At 36.7% G+C, this 24,333-nt stretch overlaps 1 protein-coding gene across 9 annotated transcripts in view; it reads right to left on the reverse strand.

Moving 5' to 3' along the window:
* The window catches only part of ANK3 (ankyrin 3), a 775,194-nt gene that overhangs the window by 12,196 nt on the left and 738,665 nt on the right, over window positions 1–24,333 (reverse strand). For 4 of the 9 annotated variants that reach the window (XM_047762801.1, XM_047762799.1, XM_047762803.1 and 1 more), the window contains 5 exons: window positions 21,024–21,155; window positions 19,990–20,133; window positions 16,785–17,093; window positions 16,415–16,505; window positions 13,109–13,487 (listed from right to left, as the gene is read on the reverse strand). In XM_047762801.1, the coding sequence (XP_047618757.1) occupies window positions 13,109–13,487; window positions 16,415–16,505; window positions 16,785–17,093; window positions 19,990–20,133; window positions 21,024–21,155 (1,055 nt within the window). Of the gene's footprint in view, window positions 1–1,096; window positions 1,157–1,280; window positions 1,365–7,966; window positions 8,054–10,280; window positions 10,332–13,108; window positions 13,488–16,414; window positions 17,094–19,989; window positions 20,134–21,023; window positions 21,156–24,333 lie in introns of all 9 variants that reach the window. The other 5 variants (XM_047762798.1, XM_047762794.1, XM_047762802.1 and 2 more) reach the window with 4 other exon arrangements.

Raw genomic sequence — 24,333 nt, forward strand, 5'->3', positions numbered from 1 at the left:
GGAAGTTTGTGGGCCACGGGTCTAAGTGGAGCTGCAGCTGCCAGCCTACACCACAGCCACAGCAACACCAGATCCTTAAACCACTGAGCAAGGCTCGGGATGGAAGCTGCATCCTCAGAGAGACAACCTGCTTAACCTTAACTTGCTGAGCCACAACAAGAACTGACATTTCTATTTTTTAAATGGAAAGGGTAGAGGTCTGAAAAAAGAAGAAATAAAAAATAATCAGAAATGTTTTCTGTGGGAGATAGAGATTCACTTGCTGAGTTACACTGCTCAGTTATGAGTTTGGTTCTTTAACTGGCACATTGGATTTATTTTTGTGCATGGTGTGAGGGTGTGTTCTAATTTCATTGTTTTGCATGCAGCTGTCCAGGTTTCCCAGCAATGCTTGCTGAATAGACTTTCTTTTTCCCATTTTATGTTCTTGCCTCCCTTGTCAAAGATTAATTGACCATAGGTGTCTGGGTTTATTTCTGGGTTCTCTATTCTGTTCCATTGGTCGGTCTGTCTGTTTTGGTACCAGAACCACACTGTCTTGATGACTGTGGCTTTGTAATATTGCTTGAAGTCTGGGAGATAACTGGCACATTGGGAACAGGCTGTTATTAACCCAAAGAGGAGAGTCCTCCTTAGCTAGGATGGAGGAATTCATACTTCCCTATCGAACATATTGGAAAGAGAAAATGTATAGATGTGATGTAAGGATCTTGAGCCAAGCTTTTCATCATTTTAACTTTTGATTAAACCCTGTGCCTTTGCTGGAAACAAGTGCTCTCCATCTGGATTCTAGGCAGGAGCTGGGGTAGGGGTGGGGTGAGGCACTACTGAGGGGTTTGGTGGTGGTAGAGGGTTTTTATTTTCTCTCCCATAAATGAAATGATCTCTGAAAACTCTAAAGATAGTAAAGTATATAATGTTAAGGAACATCAGGAATAAGAGCCTTTTTCTTGGACCCTGATCAAATGCACAAGATGTCAACAGCTGCAAATGCTTCAAGCTGCCACACTGCAGATGCCAGCCTGTTAGGAGCATAGTCTAGAGTTCACAAAGCTTTTATGAATCTACGTTCTTTCTGACAGTCCCCCTCCATTACCATGTCATCGTGTTTTCTCTCTTGAGGGATAACGATTCGTCTTAATACCTTCCGAGTGATCTGTAGGGAGCAATAGTGAAAAGTAGAGATTTTCCTGTCTTCTATTTCAAGAGGTGACACCACAGCCCACAAAGAGTAGAAAAGCTAAACCCTCAAAGCAGCATGAAATCCCAATGATGATTACTTTTCTGGTGACGAGGTTGCCTTCTTCATCAGTAAACTGTTCCTCTGTGACAGATTCACCAGGAATGTGTTTTGCTTCCTTGCCCTAAAGGATGTGGCAGAGATGAGCAATATACTTGATGGAGAGATCCCCACACCACTCCACACACATGCTCTATGGAATTTTAGAAAAGAGAGGTAGGTATACATTCTACAGGCAAGGGGAAAAGGCAGACTCCACTGATGGTTAGTTAGCGGTCAGCAACATTCAAAGCATTAAACCTCAGGTACAAGAATGACAGTTAGACACAGACCCCAAGGAGGAAGAATCTGAAAATAGGTAATTACAGATTGCAGTTATATACTGATAAACAGAAAGGTTTCATTTGTTGAAAAAAATATTTAGCCAATTATTAGAACTCTAATTAGATCATTTCAATTTGAGTAATGTTTCTTCATTGGTCCTAACAAATCTTTCATTTTGCTGGATTGCATTCTGTCTAACTTAAGACAGCACCTCAGCTGGGGTATTGTATTTATCATCCTTTGTTTTATTTAAAAATTCCTTCACTAAGCATAACACATACTTATGTACATATATTTACCCCAGGGGCTAGGGGTCAAATCAGAGCTGCAGATGAGGCCTATGCCACAGCTTACGGCAATGCCAGATTCTTGATCCACTGAGTGAGGCCAGGGATCAAACCCGCATCCTCACAAACAATGCTAGGTCCTTAACCTTCTAAGCCACAATGGGAACTCCTAATATATGTATCTTTTTTTTTTTTTTTTGTGAAATACTATGAGAAAAGTTCAGGTTAGGGAGAAAACCTTAAGTTTTTTTTTTTTAGACTGAGCCTTTCATATGCCCTAAAGAAGAATAATTATGTCTGATGAAATAGTTTCAGAATATTATTTTCAGGTGAAGGAGTCTTATGTGATAACTGATTCATTATTAAAGGAATGTAAGACGCCATCTTTCAGTGAGTGACTATGCCCTGATTTAGAAGGGGAAACTGTTAAAGAGCTTCCTCTGGTGAGTTAAAAAAAAAAAAAAAGTGGAATAAATTCTTGACTTGCCAAGGTGGCCTTCTATTTTCTGCTAATAGGCAGCTCAGTTGGTTTAGATGGTGTCTGAATATCTATTAGCTCTATGACAGTATAAGAAAAAACAGAGAGCAGAATTAGGACTGCATTTGTAATACATAACTTTCTAAACTGTTGGCAACTTTAGGTTGGTCTGTCTTGTAGTTTTGGGGGGGACAGGAATAAACACCTTAAGTGCAGACCTATTCTAGGGACCCACTGACTTAGTCAAGCTTGGTGAAGTGGTAGCTTGGATTATGCTAAAGTACCGTGTACTGTAGTTATCTAGTTATCATGCACCAGTGGGGTTTTTTTATTTGTTTTTAGCAAAAATGGCAAATTATGAAGAAGAAAGCTGCATTTCTGGGAGGGCCAGGGTTCTCTTTCAGTGTTACTATCATGCAAAAGGTGGTAGCTTTGTTAATTTGTCAGGGCCAGCCACGGGTGAGAAAATTCTACCACGGTTCTATGTCACAACCAATAGGAAGGCAGTTCTGGTTTAAAATAACAGAGGAGAGGCTAAAGCACTACCTTGTTTGGCTAACAACATTCTGTTTTCATTATTTTTTTTTTTCCCCAGAGTGACTTAATCCTTTATAGACTATGGGCTCATAGGTCATGGATGGGACATTTGACTCATTTTTCCTCACTGTGATATAGAGGTGGGGTGAAAATAAAACACAATGTTCCTTGTTGCTCATGTTTGTTTAGTTCACCTTGAACCTTGCTTATAATTAATTTCAATCAGCACAATTAAGAGAGGGAAGGAAAGTGGAAAAAGGCAGAGACTCCTGCCTGAATGCACTAAAATCTGCAACAAGTTCTTATGGGAGTGTTATGTTTCCTATAGTTGGGGAAAAACTAACTTCATTTTATTTTAAAAGTAAAGGCTGAACGATAGCAGAAAAGCCAAAAAAAGGTCGTGAAAGGTCTCACTGTAGTTTAAACCTGAGTAAGTGAAATATGCTTAAGCTAAATCTTGAATGTGTCCAGCTTTTTGAGTATTGAGACAAATCAAGGATCCCAGGAAAATCCAGTAAAATAGCATCCAATTGGATATAAATTGACCCTTTGATGCCAGTTAATTTTCGGCCAGTCCCTGAAAGAAATGTGAAGTTGGTATATTTATAAGCATAATGAATATATTTAAGTATACTGATTTATATTAATAGCCTTAGAAAAAAACAAAGCCCTACTTATAAATAAAAAGCCACATAGGTTGCTGAGATCTGCTTGGTATATAGGTATTTTCATGGTGTTCTACTGAAAATTTATACTGTTTATAATTAAGGGTAAAAAGGCTTCTCTTAATCTTAAGTGGGCACTAAATATAATCAACTAGTGCTTTAATAAGGTCAAAATAAATTGTATGGTTATGTGGAAACTCACTAAATTGAGGGAATGGATTAGATAATAGTTGATTAGATAGAAAGGAAAGTTAGTAAGGAGTCACAAAATAAATTAAAAAAAATGTATCCATCTTTCTGTCAAATGCAGTAGAGACCAGGTGTTCCCAAGGAGAGGCTTGGCGGGGGGGGGGGCTTTATTTTAATGAGAGAAGATAATCTCTAATTAGTTGCTAAAGTTCTTGAAAACATTTGTACTTGAATAAAATCCCCCCCCCAGTCTTGGTGATGGCATTATTTTTTGCGACACCTCCCTCTACTTTTTTTCCTTTCTAATTACAAAGGAAGTTTCCAGCACAAATGGTGTCACAGTAGCATCCTTGGTGGCCACCTTAATGAAGACTAACTGTACTTTTCTTTGGTCCCTTGCTGGAAGCATTTTATAATTTTTACTCCTCTCTCCATGAATAAAATGAAAAAATAACAACATGAAACATATACAACATTAAAACTAGAGTTCCAAAAAAGGGAGTGTGTGTGTGTATATTTGCTAAGTTTATATATATATATTACTAAGCAATGTGTATAGTAGAACCCATTTTTGTATTCTGAGAAACCCACTTGCTGAGGATGCATTATATATGTTCATAGCATATGCATATACATACATATTGTTATATATGAATAAAACAATCTGAAGCTTAAGAATAACGGTTATTTCTGGGAAGTGGATCTGATAGATTGAACTTTTTATATTTTTGATGGGTGGCAAACATACCTATAAACTCTTATTTTGAAAGGGGAAAAAACTCAAACATAGAAATAAAAATATAGTTGGACCATAGAGTAAAAATTCAGTTATTTGAATCATATCAAACTTCACAATAGTTTGAGTTGGTTTAAATTTATCTTTGTAATCACTGAATTTGCGAAGCAAATAATGTAAAGAAGTGCACAGGGACTGGTCAATTTACTTAAACTGCTTCCAAGCATTTGAAACCACTGTGATATTAGCATATTACATAGAAATAAGTAAATATACTTATAAAATTTTAAAAAGAACCAAATAAGTGGGAGGGCTTGTTAATTTGACTCATTTCTTAGGGACTTAAATATATTCTATGTAAAAATATAAAGAACCTCATAGCAAAATGAGTAAGTCCACATATGAACTTAAAGAGGAAAATCATTATACTTTGGCTCCATTTATTATACAAATTGAAGGGCTACAAAGGTAGATTTGCTGACCCTTGTGGATGTAGAATCTTTAACACAGCTACCACTTCCATTGACACATCCTGGCCAGAGCTCACTCTGGGAAGAGCAGAATAAGCCCCAGATGGTTTCCAGCTCTAAGAGTCTCTGTGCCTAGGGCACTATTTACTATGGCAAACAGTATAAATATGCTGGTTCAGTCCAAGGTTGGATCACCTCCATGAAGGTCAAATTCCCAGCATTCCAGCCCCATCTAGTAGCTTCCAGGGAAGATGGCCGTCTTCTCTGCCACTAGAAAAGTCTGAACAGCCAAGTGTCCAAGTTAGTCTAGAAAAGGTTATTCCTTTTTAACTTGTTCTGGGAGAGAAGAAAGACAGTATTGTGGAAAGGCAGGTAGAAGGCATCTCACTGGAGGCCCAGGGGTTAGGTTCTGGTTCCAGACCTGCCACTGCCCAGCTGCGAGATTTGGGTATATCAATTGATCTGCAATCCTTGGTTTTGCCATCCAGGAAAAGAAGTCATTTTAGTCTCAGTGACCCCTCTAGGTCCTAACATTCTCATTTTGGTTTTTTTGGACAGAGATGGATCCCAGTCATATTTACTGTGTAGTGCTGCTCTTTATTATTTTTTCTTTCTAGGGCCATACCTGCAGCATATGGAAGTTCCCAGGCTAGGGGTCAAATAGGAGCTTCAGCTGCCAGCTTATGCCACAGCCATGCTGGATCTGAGCCTCATCTATGACTTCCGTTGCAGTCTGTTGGAATGTCAGATCCTTAACCCACTGAGCGAGAGTAGGGATCAAACCCACATCTTCGTGAATATTAAAGGGGTTCTTAACCTGCTGAGCCACAATAGGAATTCCTCAAGCTCTTTATATTAGAAAGGTACTAACATATGGAATAAAGAGAAAAAGCAACAGCAGTGTGATCTTTTTCAACTGCCCCCCAAATCTGAATTAAACAGAAAAAATATTAACCAGAAAAATTTCTACATGTGTAATTTACAAAGATTTTTTTTTGTTATACGTATGGCTTCCAATTATAATTATTACTCTTTGTCACACATCAAAGACATTTCTCAAAGCTTAAGTGATTCCGTTGTTTATACAAGTGCCCTCCTCCCTTCCACATATAAAACCCATTCTCTGATGATTCCACAACCTCCCTTAAATTACGCTGACTTCAAGAACTGGAGATTTTGGGAGAACACAGTCCCCTCTATTTCATGAAGCCTGTAACATCATCGTGTGTTTCAGTCTTTTAAACTTAAGCTTTTAATTAAAATGTTACAATATATAATTAATTATATATGAAGATTAACTATATAAATAACTCATTCTAACAAAGTTACTTAAAAGCTAACTTGCTAATGCATGTCTAGAATTCTAGGAGACCCAAATAAATAACCCTCACTGACTTGGAGCAGGACAGGGCAGTTGATATTCCCATTGTTTTACTGTACTATTCTCCACACTACAACTTCTCTACCCTTTTCCCACTTTTTTTTCTTGTAGGATTATGTTTATTTTCTTCTGTCATAGATAGAAGAGTCAACTTCTACAATGGGCAGCTGTTATAAAGAGATGAGGCAAATCTGGATGTAACACGACTATGTCACTTGTCAAGCATCAACAGCAAGTGACAAGACAATATGGCTGGTGTGCTTTTTCTAGGTGTTTCACTTTAAAATATTATCTCATGAAGACACTACTTAAGGGACTAACAAAGCCTGAACAGAGCATGGCTTTAATATGTTCAGAAAAAGCAAATTAGTTATTTCTTCCCCCTAATCTCAGGAATGTGTGGGAGGGGACAGATTACAAGGACGTGATAGATAGGAGGTTGAATGGTTGCAAATATGCTTTTGTGTGCCCATGTGGAATTTTCAAAGAAGTGATTCATACTTTTTTGGGTAGTTACCTCTTGAGCTTAAGGTTGATTTGTGGGTAATTTAAGATTTAGACAGGACTTATTTTCTTCTCTAATATTTCCGGAGTCTGAGAAAAACTACACTAGAGCGGATTTGGTGGATTTTCTTCTCTTCTTTCATCTGGTCTACTGAAAAGTACAAGCAGCAGGATTAAGAAGTTTGGGACATCTAAGCCCACTTCTCTGACTCCCTGTTGGGTCTCTTGACACCTTGGAAATGGGTGAGTTTGATAAATGGTTTTAAGTAGGTATTTCCTTTCCTTTCTTTCTCTTCAGAGCTGCCAACCAAAGAGCCTCAAGTTATTTGGACCACATTCAAAGGCCTGGGTATTGAAAACGGCTTCCTAGTTCTCTGCACTCAATTATTCTAACATCAAGAAAGAGCTCTCTAAAGACAGAGTAATGAAGACAAGCAGCAGACTGCAGGACCTCCCATGCATAAGGTCAGTGCATCAAAAGGCCTTTGTGGGAGAAATCAAGATTTATTCAAGGTATTCAACTGTGCTCTAACAGGGTAGAATTACTTTTTTTTTTTTTTTTACACTTCCAGGAAGAGTTGCTTCCTCTACTTTAAAATACAGACTGGTTTTCCGTATGTTAGTAAAGTTAGAAACCTATTTCAGAAGTTTTTGCTTGCTTTGCATTATGTCACATAATGTCACATGTCACAGGCTATACAGCTCACAATTCTTAGTCATTGATGAAAAATGAAGTTTTCATTTTGAAAGTGTTAAGGCTGAGAAGGTGGCCTTTTAATTCATTCCATTTCTTCTTTATCTTACTTCATCATAGCCCTTGGGATTTCACTTGAACTTTTCTTCTAATATGAACTATTCTCTCACCAAGATAAAATCTTTGTTCACACATACAACACTTCCACAAGGAAAGCAGGCTACAAATGCCAAGAATTCTCAGATAAAATTATAACTGCCACATGTCAAACACAGGCCTAGATAGAATACTCACTTCCATGCAACAGGAGTTTTTCCTTTTGGCGGTAGTTTTTACACGTTTTCAAAAATGCAGAAACATACAGAGCCATTTAGTTAGCAAGCATGCTGCATTTTCAAAACCACAAGAAAGGAGTTTCTAATAATACAGCAGTGCCCCATACTGATCCGGCTACAGGATACCTTTATAATCAAGCGCCGGCGAATTACTCGGGTAGTGACTTTCCGTTCTTCCTCTGAGCTTGAGTCACTCTCACTGCCTTTCGAGTCCTGACAAATGCATTTTTAGTATAATTTTACCATCATGTTTAAAGTAGAAGATATTCTGACAAGGGGAATCAAGAAAATTACTTTTTACTGTTGGTTCCCCCCACTTAGGAAAATCATGATGTACATTTATGGAAATCTTTAAAAAAATTTAAGTGAAAGAAGATTTTTGAGCAGGATTCTAAATGAAATTACTCTGTATATGTAGGTATGTACATTAATATATATACAATATATATAAAGCATATATATAACAGTTACCCTGATATTTATCTGAATAGGATATATGCATATACACTTATGTGTATATATAAATATAATGCATATATAAATGCATAAGTGTATGTGTGTGTATATATATGAAGGTAACAATCAAATTAATAAAACTGTAAATTATTAAAAACAATTCTTTGGCATCTAATGCCTCAACATGCTACTAATTATTAAATAGTTTGGGGAAATATTACCGATTTAGAACTAGTTTGAAAATGAATATTATACATTTGACATGAATGCATAATCTTATATTTAAGGCTGTGTTTCACTTGATCTACAGAAAGAAGCATGGTATTTCTGATTTTTCTAAAATTTTGGTCAGATTTGGCAACTTTATCACAAGCTATTTTGAACATTTTGAAAAGTATACAGTTTATATCAGTGTAATTTGCCAGGAGATTTTTATTAGCATAATTGGTACCTAATGCATAATGGATACTCATTAGGAGTTTATTCAAATGAATGAAGGACTAATGTAAAACACATGAAAGTCTGATGTCATATTTCAAAGAATTAATATGAAATTAGAATAGAAACTATAGTTCACAAAGAATACAGTACAGCTAAGAATATGGTAATTATACAAAACATTAATTTTTAGGCAATAAGGATAGGAATAAAGAAAAACTACCAAGTGAAAAACAGTTCATAACTGAAAATTATCTTCACCTTCACCTTGAAATGTAATGGTCAAGAGTATATGCTGAGTAATTATATTTCTTAATTTTTATGGTGGAATTCTGAAAACAATTCTGGTATTTATTTTCTAAGTTTACTAGTTATCTCAACTCTAATAGTCTCAGAGATAGAAGTTGTAGTTAATATCCGTTAACTACAAATCAATGGCAGCATTGGTAAAAATATGAAAAAAAAATAAGTAAAACTGTTACACGAGGTATAAGTGTTAGCAAAAATGATTTATGAAATTTTTAGCCTAATGGATAATAAAGTAGACCATTTTCACCAAAGGTAAACTTACCAAATATTTTGGAACATTATAGTAATATGAACTTTAACTTTGTAGGAAATTTCACCTGAACAAAATACCCTACTGAATAATATGGTGTCAAAAGGAAGTAGTTTTCAAGTTTCTTATTTCTCGCAGAGATACTGGCTGCTAAGTTCCTGTTACTTTAAAATGTTTTCAGAAAAGGATCGTAATTCAGGACACTTAGAATGATCTAAGTATTGTGAAAGGAGGCCCTGCAATGGCTCAAAAAGGTGAAAAAAGTTCAGAGGAATTCATATTATGAAAGAAAAAAATTACTAAGCACATTCAGGGGTTAATGGACTAGATGAGGCAGAAGAGAAAAATTCAGTCTGAATTATCCACACATGGAATCTTAAACTGGGGAAAGGTTTTCACTTGGAATATTTAAAAGCAGACCATATGTTAATGCAAACACTAACAACAAACCCAGATGTCAATCCTATCATAATCCTATCAAGCATCATCTGAGACCAGCCCATCACATAAAGAAAAAGTGCCATGTGGCTAATGTTTCAGTTCCCATTTTCTCCCTGGAGTCTGCCAATCTTAAGATGAAGAGTAGAGAGAAGATGGTAGCATAATCTTTTCTTATATATGTATGTAAATTTTTAAAGTTATGGTTGATTTACAACATTGTGCCAATTTCTGCTGTACAGCAAAGTGACCCGTCATTTATATACATATAAAGCACATGTATATATATATATATATATATATATATATACACACACACACACAAATATATATAATATATATTCCTTTTCTTATGTCATCTTCCATCATGGTCTATCCCAAGAGACTGGATATAGTTCCCTGGATAGCAGAATCTTGATCAGGATTCCTTTTAGAGAATTCTTTAGGATATTTGGCACAGAGGGTAACTAGGAGACCAAATGGAATTTTCTCAGTACTCCTTGCCATGGGTTGCTGCATGGAAAAAAGGTGGAAAGAGCAGAATTTTACCTTGTAACAGCAGGCAGTCATCCGTGTAAGAGCTGTACCTGGACTTTTGACCTAATTTTTTAGGGGACAAAAAGGGGACTGTTTTCTGAGATTGTACACCTGATGACCTAGTTAGCTGCTCTTGGACTATGGTCTAGCTACAGAAGATAGATCCTAAACATCCTTGGGATTTCTTGGGAGGTCAGGCTCCTGTCTTCCAGAAGCTTTAACTTCATTCACTATGAAGTTATGCTCATGAAGCCTTTAAGCTTTGGAGTAGGACCGGTGACCAGTACTAAAAGCACACACTCATTTTTAAGAAATCTTGAAAACATTTTCTAATCGTAATTATTTTCCATTACTGATGAACTCAGGTCCATTTCTATTCAGGGTTTAGACTCTGGTTTTCAAAACTTCTCTAGGCCTTTTCCATGGTTCCTCAATGGCCAATATGTAGGCACATGTACACACACAGAAATGCTTACTGATATTTATACTGTAATTTGATTTCAGAATTTTCCTATTGATTTTTTTGTTGCTGTTGTTGTTGTCTTTTTAGGGCTGTACCCATGGCATATGGAAGTTCCCAGGCTAGGGGGTCGAATCAGAGCTGTAGGTGCTGGCCTACACCACAGCAACATGGGATCTGAGCTGCATCTGTGACCTATGCCATAGCTTTCAGCAACGCCAGATCCTTAACCCACTGAGCAAGTCCAGGGATCGAACCCGCATCCTCATGGATACTAGTCGGGTTTGTTAACCACTGAGCCACAACGGGAGCTCCCCTATTGATTTTTAATAGGCTTTTACAGAATACATTTTCATAGAACACTACCATGTTACTGCTCCTCCCTGTATTTTCTGGACTCATTTTAAAAGGGAACATTTCATCCAAAGACATACTGCTTATATATACTAAGAGTTAACTAAAAGGCAGAAATCAATTATTTAAAACAATACTTGTCAGGAAGGAAATGAAAGAAAGGCCACGAGAGTTTTACTTCCTCTCACTTTCCCTCAACAAGCAGGAAAGTGATTAAAAAAAAAAAAGCCTGCAGAAGGGAAAAGGAAAGGATATAATTAGTTAATAAGCTGATATTAACTCCTGAGTGATTCAGAGTTTACTAGGTTTTGTGAAACCTTAAATTAATCACAGACTCATTATTTTACAAGAGACTTGGCTTTTTCTACCCGACACTGCAAAAGCTCTTAAGTAAACTAGCTGTTTTAGGGAAGGCTTCAAGTGCTACTATTCCATATATAATTCTCAATCTATGTCTACTGCATGGTTCATAAGAAGACACAAAAATTGAGAGCACAAAAAGCAGTCTAAAAATGTAGGAAACAGAACTGATTTTAAATTTCTTATATCCATCTATGAGCTATAATTTCAACTTAAATTTTTTTAATATCAAAAAATAGGTAAACCTCAAAGAATAAATAAGTCTATTAGGTGGTACCACAAAATATAAGTACAAAAAGCAAGCAAATAATCCTACGTGTAAGATTTTTAAATTATTAAAAACAAAGGTTAAGGTAATTATCAACTTAAATATGAAAATGATTTAAATGATACATTTTTTAATGACCACACCCATGCCACATGAAGTTTCCCAGGCAGGGACTGAATCTGAGCCACAGCTGTGGGATCCTTTAACCCAAGGTACCAGGCCAGGATGGAACCTGTACCTCCACAGCAACCTGGGCCATTGCAGTTGGATTTTTTAACCCATTGCACTACAGTAGGAACTCCTAAAATGATACTTGTTATATTTTTAAATGCTATCAACCAACAGTAGTATACGCACCTCACTTGAGGCTTAGGAACTGTGTTTCTTTAATTTTTGAAGACAACAGAGCTTATAGGGTAGAACTCTTAGATGGGTCACATCCTATAAACTCTTTAAATGGTGCAAAAGAACCAGAAAAAGGTTGGAATAACTATCCTCCATCCTCAAGAAAGAAGACTGGCTGGGGAGTCATAAAACCTAAATTCCAGATGAAATTAATACTGGACCGTAAGCTACTTATTTATCGTTTCTGTAGTTCTTTTCCCTCTTGGAAAATGGCTAAAAACATGTTTATGCCTTTTTTCTGCCCACTGAATGAAGGCGTGACTCAATGGCATACGTTTTACTCAGTACTTGCATTACCCTCATTGTGAGTTCTACAATTTTTAAATCACATGTTTGTAATTTGGAAGTAGTAAGAAACATTAGGCCCAATGCCACAAGAATCATCGAGAGAATGGAAGTGTCAGAACTTTCAGTTTGTTTTTTAATTTTTTTCATTTTTTAAAGGTTTTGTTTGTTTGTTTGTTTTTTGTCTTTTTGCCTTTTCTAGGGCTGCTCTCCGCAGCATATGGAGGTTCCCAGGCTAGGGGTCCAGTGGGAGCTGTAGCTGCCGGCCTATGCCACAGCTACAGCAACGCGGGATCCAAGCCATGTCTGCAACCCACACCACAGCTCACGGCAACGCTGGATCCTTAACCCACTGAGCAAGGCCAGAGATCAAACCCACAACCTCATGGTTCCTAGTCAGATTCACTAACCACTGAGCCACAACGGGAACTCCTCATTTTTTAAAGTTTTACTGAAGCATAGTGGATTTACAATATTGTGATAATTTCTGCTGTACAACAAAGTGACTCATGTACACACATCCAATCTCTTTCACATTCTTTTCCCACATAGATTATCACAGCATATTGGGTAGAGTCCCCTGCAGACTGGGACTTGGGGATGGGCATATGCACGCTAAGGTATATGGAATGACTGGCCCATGGGGACCCGCTAAAGCACAGGACTTTCAGTTTAAATGACAGCATAGTGGGAGATGGGGTGCCGTACCTTTTGCTCAGACCCATTCGACCCCTCTTCCTCATGGAGGTTAAGCCTTGGCTTGCCATCTGTAGGAGAAGTCCTACTCATCTTTTTCATACTGACAGGCATACAGGGTTTAGGCTCTTCTATTACAAACTTGCTGGTTTCTTCCAGAGCTTTCTGATAAGCTGCTAGCGATGATGATGGTTCATCAACACGACCAGGTCCTGGTATTTTTGGTTTCAGAGTTTCCTTTGCACTCTGTTTCCCGACATCATTTTGGGATTCTGGAAAGTAAGATTTCGTCTTTGCTTCTGGAGTGACTTCTGCATGGCTTCCATTGGCTTCAAATTTCCCAGGTTCCCCTTTGAGATACGAGGTAATGGAATCTCTACACTGGTCAGGGCTGCACGAGATAAAAAGTGGACATTTACAACGGTAATATATGGCTGGAAATGGGCTGCAGAATCTCTCAATTGTTAACAACCATGTTTTTAACTACTTATACAGACATACAATAGAAAAGCATGAAAAATCTGCTTCTTGGATTTCAAACTGTGAGGGTCTGTCATGGGTGTGGGTGTGGTTGTGGGGTGAGATGTCACACAGGCTCCAGGCATCCCCTGCCCTCCAACTCCCAACCTGGCTGGCTAGGCTGTCCTTGTTTTCTGGCCATGCCCACAGCATGCGGAAGTTCCCAGGCCAGGGACTGAACCTGCCCCACAGCAGTGACAACACCAGATCCAAAGCCCACTGAGCCACAGGGAACTCCTATGCTGTCTTTGTTTTTGTTTTATTGAATTGGATTCTCTATCTTAAAAAGTAATCCTGGAGTTCCCATTGTGGCTCAACATTAACGAACCTGACTAGTATCCATGAGGATGTGGATTCGATCCCTGGCCTCACTTACTGAGTTAAGGATCCAGCGTTGCCATGGGCTATAGTGTAGGTCACAGACGCGGCTCAGAACTGGCATTGCTGTGGCTGTGGTGTAGGTTAGCAGGTGTAGCTCCAATTCGACCCATAGCCTGGGAACTTCCATATGTTTTTTGCAGGTGCAGCCCTAAAAAAAAAAAAAAAAAAAGTAGTTCTGAGAGATTCATGGATGTACTCAGAGTTGACCCACCAATGTAAAAGAGGAGGAGATCTCAAAATGCTTTCATCCTGCCCATGAAAAAACTGATGACAAAGAACAAAATTCCCATAAGGAGAGCTCCGGCACACCAAGAACCCTGTGTTCCAGTCTTCGTATTTCCAGTTGTGAGTCCTACCATCACACTCTTCCAGCTATAATAGGTGACTTGGGTTCTCACCTTGCTCTACTCCTGACCTCTGCTGCCTCCCCCTGGTGAACAGGCTGTACAGGCTCACCTGTGGCTTCTACTACTTGTGAGGACTGTTTTCCTTTAAACTATTAAAAATCTTTCTCTTCTATCACATTCTCTGAAGTGGATTTTGAACTTTTACTAGTTTCAAGAGATGTTTATTTCATACTTTGTTGTTTTTAGCATCTTTGCTTATTACCTGTAGAATTCTGAAAGCAATAACTAGTACAGTGTTTTACATATATTTATATATATAATGTATATGTATGTACATATTCTTATAAATCAAATTCAGATTAAACACATTTATCAAAAATATTAATAGCACATCCTATTGCATATGTTTAAGGACAAACAGTCCCAACATACTGTCAAAACCCTGTATAATAACTACATCTGACTCCTAGCTATATCTAATTTCTTGTCAAGTAGCTATAGATTATGTGACTATATCTGAACATAAACAGGAAAATTAGCACTATTTCTTGTCTGTTGGTACTATTTCATGATTAGGAATTTTCAGTTTCTTTAGTAGGCTGAACAGAGAATTCACTGACGGAATTCTTTAAAAAGAGTTTTGTGAACTCCTTGCAAATGTTGGAAACTCCCTCTTTGGGAATTTTTATTGAGCAAGAAGCTTATCAGCAATATGAAAATATTAAATATGGTTATGAAATAAGTTAGATAAAAAGAACTGAGGTTAGGGTTATCACTGGTGGCCACTGAAATAAAATATGTTTTAGTTTGATGTTTGCATAAATAAAAATAATGACAACTATTACTGAGAGACCATGAGCACCAGCCATTGGGTAGACATGCTACATGCTTGCTTTGCTAGTCTGTAAACCTGTTTGATGAAAGTAGTAGTGTTCTTGTTTTTAAGGCCAATTACAGTGATGTTCTAAGAGCTTAGAACCTGAAGTCACAAAGTGCAACCCTAATGGTGGTGGTATTTGAACCAATGTTTGCAGGACATCAAGACGCTAACTTTTCTAGGGGAATGCCAGTATAAAAAGAACCAGATTCACAATTAGGAAATTATTTTGGTTATAAACAAATTTCTATCATGCCAATATTATTTAGGGTAAAGAAATACATATGCTATGTTGCAAATTATATAAAATTTGCATGTAGAAAAAAGGACAGATATATAAAATGTTGTGTTTTTCACTTTTGAAAAAATTTTGGCTTCTCTGCATTTAAAAACATGTATGTAAAAGAAATCCACCAAAATTTTTGTAGTGATTATTGCTAAATGGTGGCATTGTGTTGATTTTTTTAAATCTGTATTTTAAAATTTTGTATAATAAGCATATTGATGTTTGAAGTTAGGAAACAAGAGAAATGTTCCTATTTCTAAAAGACTTAGAATTCTATTTGTTACATTGTTTTAAATAAGCATTAATTAATTACTGCCTAGTGAAAAGAATCATACATCAGGTAATAAAGTAGAAAAGAATAGCTTTTGAAAGAGAACGTGTATATCTTTAGCATATATAAAGCTTTTTGCATTTTACTTCAGCTTATCAGTAGTTTTAAGAATTACATTTGAGTTTAATGTAACTTTCCTTCCTCAGATTAGCAGAATGAACCAACTTTTTTTTTTTTTTTTTTTTGGTCTTTTTGCCTTTTCTTGAGCCGCTCCCATGGCATATAGAGGTTCCTAGGCTAGGGGTCTAACCGGAGCTGTAGCTGCCAGCCTACACCAGAGCCACAGCAACACGGGATCCAAGCCGCGTCTGCAACCCACACCACAGCTCACGGCAACGCTGGATCCTTAACCCACTGAGCAAGGCCAGGGACCAAACCTGAAACCTCATAGTTCCTAGTCAGATTGTTAACCACTGCGCCACGACGGGAACTCCAAATCAACATTTTAAAGCAAGTGTTATCCCAAAATTAGAATGGTAATTTAGGAAAAAAGTAATTGGTAAAAAGCACATATTTAAAACAAACTGTTAACATGTAACCTGAGTTTCACTTTGCTTTCTCTGACCCGGAGCCATACCTGTCATCCAGTCGATCAAGTAACCCACCGGTTATTCTCCGAGCTTGAGCAGGGGGCTCTAGGTTTCCACTTGACGTCTCGTTCTGCCAACCTGTAATTGAAGACATTTCCAGTTCTGCTTGCTGAACATGTTTAAGAATAGCCTGTACTTTTTCTTCTGTCACCTCCTCAGAGTCTACTCCTTCTTCAAGTTGAATGTCCTCAAATAGAGATCTCAGTTTTTCTTCTGTCATCTCCTCATCAGGACCAGATTTTCCTTTCTCTTGCTGCTCAGAGTGGACTCCTACTTTTCTAGTCTGTTTCAATGCCTCTGCTGGCTTAACAGCTTTTGGGACCCTGGGCATACTTCCGAGGTATTGAGGATACTCACTCAGATAGACATTCTCCGACTGGCTCTCATCTACAGCCACAGCTTCAGGTATTTCTGTTAAAGGCATTGAGTCTTCAAGTTTGCTGTCTTCTAAGGATGTGTCTTCTGCAGTTACGACCGGAGGTCCATCTGCTGAATGCTCTATGTCTCCCTGGGAAGGCACTACCCCATCGCTCAGTCTACTGGGGGTTCTAAGGGGAGATTCTATGCTAGAGATATCACTAAAATAATCATCTTGCTGGAAAGGGGTGGGTGATGGGTAGTGCAACCCTGTGGGAGTTTCCAGTTCCACTTGAAGGGAAGGATGACCTATGGAAGACAGTACATTGGGACTGACTGGAATGAATTAGAGTACATCAAACAAACACATGGAATGACTTAAATGATAGCAGGTATGAAATGTATGATGAATTACCAAATAACATTGGTAAATGTATGGGTTTAGTTCAATTAAATGTAATACAATGAAATCAAAGACTAGAGCTAATGACAATAAAATAGGATACTAATTAAGATTTAAATTGTTTCTATCAATGTTGGTAATTTTAATACAGTAACTTAAATACACAAATTTAATCCAATATAAAGTTAGCTGTTGTTATATAAGATACATTTATGCCACGGCCCAAATGAATATCCGTCAACTTTGAGCATGCAAAATCCACGCCCATGGTGGACTGAATCCAGCAAGCCACAAGGAACTGATTTTTATAATTAATAACTTATACCATATAGTGAACTCTACATAAGAGTGATGCCACCCAACTCTTAATTCTTACTTATTTCATGTGATATTTACAGCAAAGAAAAGTGAATTTAGTCTTTGAAAAGAAATGACTATTAGATTTTAGAGCAGTAGCACTGGGGAAAATCTAAAAAGATGTTAAGGATTTAAAAAGCACATAAAACAGAAGTGACACCATGTAAGCTTTTCAGGTGTCATAATGTAGCAGAGATGAAAGGGTTGTGGTACATGTGGCGGTCTTGGTGAAATTGGTGACAGGAGTCCACTGAGAACCACGAATCAAAGAGCCAAAAGAAATGATACACAACAGAGACAGGAGGAAAACCACTGCAAAGAGAGCTCTGAATATTTATGATGATGCTATGAAACACAGAGGTTTATTAACCAGCCTACACAAAGGGGAAAGAGGAAGCAATTCTTTTGTTTAAAACTTTGCTGCATGGACTAAGGGGGTATTTTTATCCTTCAGCAGAGAGAAACATCAACAATGGTCTGGTCATGGTGAGGAAAGGAGGTTTCACAAAAGTTCAACAAAGAGGAGAGACAGGAAAAAAAAAAAAAGGCAACTGGGTACATTTTCTGACTTCACAGTCTACAAAACTGAAGCCTAATTTTTCCATCACTCCAAGATAAATACCGACTTAACTTTGTTTGCAAACTCATATTGCTACAGTAAGTAAATGTTTTTCTGTTATGGTCACCCATAAACCAGAATGTTGTTGAAAAGCTGGCTAAGACTAGCTGAGGTTTATAATCTGCACAAGCGAAATTTATCTCACACACATATTCCTAAATTTCCCTAAGAATTTTTAAGATAAGAAATATAAAATTTTAAGATGTGGCAACAAAAGTCCCCAAGTGAATTTAATTAATGACATTCTGATTTTAAAATGTTAAAATTAAATGAAACCTTCAATTCTATTGAAATGTTCCATTGTTTTCTGATGGTCTTTATTAAAACTACTTTTCTTAAATTTTCCCGATGAATAATATTAATATATTCTATAACTTGGCAATAATTCAAAATTCGATATTAACACTTAATCTTATACAAAAAGAGTCTGGTCACCAATATATGGTGTCACATATAAGACAAAGCCTTGAAGAGGGCTTTTTCCCCAAGGTTCTATGGTATTAATAAACTCAAAAAGAAACAACTTTTGAAATTACTACTTTCATGTTTATGTTATGAGGATAAGAAGGTACACTTTAAATATTCTGTTGTCTTTAAGAAGCAGAAACTTTCTAAGAATTTGAGATATATTGTCACATATGCAGAATTATGTTATTGATTATTCTTAAGTCTAAGTTTGCCATTTAAAATAGAAAAAAAAATCAGCATATTTTCCAAAACTTGAAATAATAGAAAAATATCCTTAACTTCTCTTCATTCTTCCATATTGTCAACATTTTTTTTTTACTCAAAATTCATTATAGGAATACATATAAATTTGAAGGAAGATAACCATCTTGAAAAATATAGTGTTTGTTATACTTTCTCTCTCTCTCTCTCTCTTTTTTTTTTTTTTTTTGCTTTTTAGGGCTGCACCTGCAGCATATGGAGGTTCCCAGGCTAAGGGTCCAATCGGAGCTATAGCTGCTGGTCTACACCACAGCTACAGCAACACCAGATCTGAGCTCAGTCTGCGACCTGTACCACAGCTCAAGGCAATGCCAGATCCTCAACCCACTGAGTGAGGCTAGGCATCAAACCCACAACCTCACAGTTTCTAGTCAGATTCATTTCCTCTGCACCACGACAGGAACTCCTGTTATACTTTTCTTAATATTTTGATGAAAACAGCCCCAATTTACATAATGAAAGGGAAATGACAATATTATATAAATTAAGCTAAAGTAAAAGAGCAATTACTGTGTTACTAGCAACATCTATGCTCGTTGAAATAGAAATTATGCTACCTTTTATATATGATGGGTCAAGTAGGGTTTTTCCAAACAATAAATGGCAGCATATCAAGTTAAAATAATGCTAAATAACTAAATCACCTTTTTGAATGATACATTAGACTCTTTCAGTACATGCTTAAATACTTGGTCTCAAAACAGTAATTAACCATTTTACTTAACAATTTGTATAACAGCTCACAATCTGGTTTTACTTATATATGAAAAAGAGTTTTTAGGTTAACATAAAAATGATAAAAGCAGAGCATTCTCTAGATAGTAAATTTTCTTTCTTTTGGTCATAAAATATTTGAAATAACTCTTTTAGTTAATTTATGCCTCTACACCTCATTATTTGTATTTTCAAAACAGACATTTATCAAGTTTGTTCTATCATAGTATATGTTTGTGGATGCTGGCAGAGAAAATGCTGTGAAAATGAGAAATTAAATCAAGCAAATCACAATTTCACTGGTTTTGAGCGACTGCCTTGTCCTACCTCACTTTAAAATTTCATCAAACGATTAAGTAAATATGAACACTGAATTCAATTACCATCAACTGGGTCATGGAAAACACTGTTCTCATCTGCAAAACTTCTGGTGCCTGAAATATTTCCATAATCAAATATTGGTCCTTCTAGCAGAGTCACTATATCTATTCGATTAATTTTTGTCAAGACCGAAGTTAAGGCATCAGCTGAAAAAGGAGGGGAAAAAAAAAAAAGGTTGAAAATCCAATTACATTATTTTCCTCTAGTTATCCCAACATCCATACAAAAGGCCCTCCTGGCGTAATAGTTACTCCTCACTCCAGCTCTGCAGCGTTCACTATCCAGAGGGCTCAGAAAGCTCACCGCTACAGGGAAGACAATGTTAGGCTCTTTTAAGAATCATTTTGTGAAGCTGTGTGTGCTGACAGCAACATTCATTCCACTGTAAGATGCAGAGCAGATGGGCCTGAAAATAGCTAGACTCCTCTCAGTTTGAAGGGGATCTAATAAAATATTAAACACATTCCTGTCCTGTTGGACTGTCAAAACAGGTCACCCTTCTATTTGCTGCTTAGCATTTTAATGTCTCATTAGGTCAGGCTGACACAGGCAAACCCACAATAACATATTCCACACTGCGGTGGGTTGGCATTTGTTACAGGGTAGCGCCCCTCCCCCACCCCCACAAAACTGAGCCATACAAAACCCAGCAAAACTGGAGAACTCTCTGCCATCACAGACCAGGCTGGACAAAATGATTTGATCCTATCCTTCTCTTTCTACCTCCCTTGTACATCCATTTCAGTAACTTCACAGTGTTTCTCACCCCACCCCCATGATTTAACAGCTAGAATTATGTTTTCATTTCTGATGGTCTCAGAGAGAACGTCAGACAAGATGCAAAAAAATCTCCTAATACTTGCTTTCTAAAAAGCTTCCTTAGGACAAAAGTTGAGAATATTAGCATGAAATTAAACAAGTATAACTTCAAAAAACTTGCTTTTACTTTATGATCACTCTGATTTTATTAACAGGCATATCTAAAATAATGGACATAGGCAGTTCTGTAAGTTAAAGTAAAATAATTTCAGCGTACTTGTAGCATTTTTTCCGTCTCTGGTGACCCATTTTTTTAGTAACATGAAGCTTTGAGAAATTAAAGAATTTGGATTTTCCACACGTATTTGATTGATTTCATCCACTGAAAAATTCAGTTCCCTTGCCAGTTCTGTAGAAAAGAAAAAGAGTTACTACGATTTCATATTGTACTTACATCACATATATTTCATAAAAGTAATGTTCAATTGCCACAAAAAAAAAAGAAAGGAATTTTATAGTAAAACCCAAGTACAGCCTTGGGCATTATTTTTTATATTAATAGATTTATATAATTTCATAGGAAAGCAGTGATCATACACAGGCTGTGACTTCTCTCTCCTGAGGTAATTTCTGAATTATAATCAAATTCCCTTTGGAGAGTCTTTTATAAAGATTCTTCATCTGTTCAAAAAGGATGTTGTTAGATTCTTTTAATTCAGCCAAGTTCTTCTCTGCAATTTGAGCAAAATTTGCATGAGGCAGGTTGGGATATACAGTTCATAAACATGCCATGAGGGAAGCTAGTCAGGTTTTCTCTAGGCCATCTTCAGGAAGCAGACCTTTTAATCACATAATAGTCTGCTCTCTATGCCTTCAAATTTCATCAGCTCCACTTGGGAGGTTAAATCCAAGCCAGATCATTGTCTATGATATGCTGCCCACGCATGTACAAAATAAACAAGAGATAAGTTTTCTGTCTAGCTACATGTATATAGCTATATACTCAGTCTTATATTAATGCAGAGAGTGTCTTTGGAAAGATAATACATGGGTATTGGTAGCCTCCCTGGGAGAGTGAAACTTGGGCATCAAAGATGAGAAGGAGACTTACTTTTCACTGTATATTTTTTGTACAGTTAAAAAAGTTTGTTGGGTATGTATTACCTTAACTGATGATAAAAAGTAAGAAATAGGGGAAAAATTCACAGAAAAGGAATTGGCTGAGATTCTTCGCTGCTTAAGACCTGTTTCCAGTAATTTGGCAAAATGCATTCAGAGGCTCAAAAAAGATCATATCCTGTGACCAAGTGATTTCCCTTCTAGAAATCTGTGGTGCTGATACATAGGGTTGTATGCAATGATTGACATACATGAATGTTCCCTGTAGGCTTGCACTACTGAAATATTGGAAACAAAGCAGGTGTTGAACAAGAGGATAGGAATTAATGTAATGTAGTAGCTTGCAAACTGATCACAGCCTACAGTTAGAAACACACTATATGTCATGGTGTTTACAGAAATGAAACGACAAATTTATGAAGCAAAACTTAGCCTTAATATATGTGATACACATTTTCTTTTCCATTCAATTCCTTTTAAAAGCAAAAACTACTCACTACCATATTCTGACTGACAGCAAAACAGTATTCTAAAGTATGTCTACTGGATGTTATTTATCCATTAAAACCAAGATCAGAAAGAAAATAAAAAAGCAGAAATTTACACTGTGTATATAACACTTTTAAAGCTTTTTCTTAAAAAAAAAAAAAGTACATTAGGAGTTCCCGTCGTGGCTCAGTGGTTAACGAATCCAACTAGGAACCATGAGGTGGCGGGTTCGATCCCTGGCCTTGCTCAGTGGGCATTGCCATGAGATGTGGTAGGTTGCAGACATGGCTCAGATCTTGCGTTGCTGTGGCTGTGGTGTAGGCTGGTGGCTGCAGCTGGATTAGAATCCTAGCCTGGGAATCTCCATATGCCGCGGGAGCGGCCTAAGAAATGGCAAAAAGACAAAAAAAAAAAAAAAAAGTATGTTAAGCTACTTGTTAACAATGGTTCTGAGGAATGGATTTACGTTTTGTTCTTCTAAATGCTAATTTTTCCTAATAATCTTCATTGAGCATATAGTAATTCAAATAAGAAAAGTTAACTTTTTAAAGTTCTTTATCTTTTTGTGTTTGAAGAGACAATAATCCTTACTGCCCTCATGACCAAACTGTATCCTCTGTCTGAAGACTCAGTGAAAAGCAGACACAATGTCACTAAGTTTTAAGACTCTATGTCCCACTATTCTTATGTCACATCTGTAGAAGTTTACTCAGATAAACTAAGGACTGGATTTGCTTAAAGAAAATAATCTAACAGTAATACCATAAAATGAGTCTTAGCTCCAAGATATTTTCAGATTACAGTGTCTAATGTTAAAACTATAAGTATTATTATTAGTTTTATGTTAGGAAATATTTATACATAACGAATTGCTATTAACGCTGAGCAATCTGCAAAAGGATTTCTCTGACCATTTATCTTTCCAGAGCTCCACTGGGCTCCGGGCCTCCCACTTGAGGGTAGGGCTGGGTGGAAGGAAAGAGGAGGCTTTAACATGTGTGTGTGCTGGGAAAGGGGGAGGGACATAGGATTCAGAATTTGAAGGAAAAAAAATGTAGATGACCCTTTTTGCCATGATTGAGTTTCACAGTCTCCCTTTTGACAGCATAGATAATTGTTTCCCTGAGTAGAGAAAGTATGCTGCTGATGGTATGCAAGATGACTTGAAATATGACAATAATTAACATTTATTTACTTTTAACTACTATGGATTTTGGCCGTGCATTAAAAAAAAAAAAAAATACACTCAACCTCTAAAACCTAAAATGTCTCCGACTGATGTGACATAAGACTTGGGAGGCCCAGTTAAGATCAAAGCTACAAGGAGTAACGTGGAGTTGACACAGAGCCTTATTTTCATCTTTAATGAAGTGAAATCAAGCCAACTTGTTCCTTTTTTACACATTGATCATAAAATATTTCATTCATTTTCAGAGAACTCAACTACTTTTGTATAATTGAATAGCTTCATTTACATGTATCCTATTTTTAAGATTCATTTACATGTATCCTATTTTTAAATATTTAAATGTGAAACTCATGGTCATTCTTTGGGTTTTTTTGTTTATGTACTTATTGAAAATGATCCTTGTTTTCCATTATCAAAGTGACCTAAGATTTTCTTTTAAAGAAATCTTTGAGCATAAAAATGAGTCTACTTCAAAGTACTGGGTAAACATATCGATGACATGTGAATATCACAAAAAATCATGAAGATGACTCATGAATGATTAAAATCTGTGAAACCCAGACATGAGTTAGTTGAACTGTGGCCTACAAGAGTTGCTCTAAGGGCATAAACGATGTTTAAAAATTTTGGATTATTTAAAAACCACAGATAGGCCTTCACTATGTTTTCCTTTATGTCACAAAATAAATTTCCTATGAGTTAAAAGGTTATAGTACCAGAAATGGCATTGTGAAGAAAATGCTTAAATTTAACGTAGAATAAGATTTAAATTTTCTATTCTTTAGTGTAT

This window comes from Phacochoerus africanus, chromosome 15 (genome assembly GCF_016906955.1).
Source record: "Phacochoerus africanus isolate WHEZ1 chromosome 15, ROS_Pafr_v1, whole genome shotgun sequence".
NCBI classification, from domain to species: domain Eukaryota; kingdom Metazoa; phylum Chordata; class Mammalia; order Artiodactyla; family Suidae; genus Phacochoerus; species Phacochoerus africanus.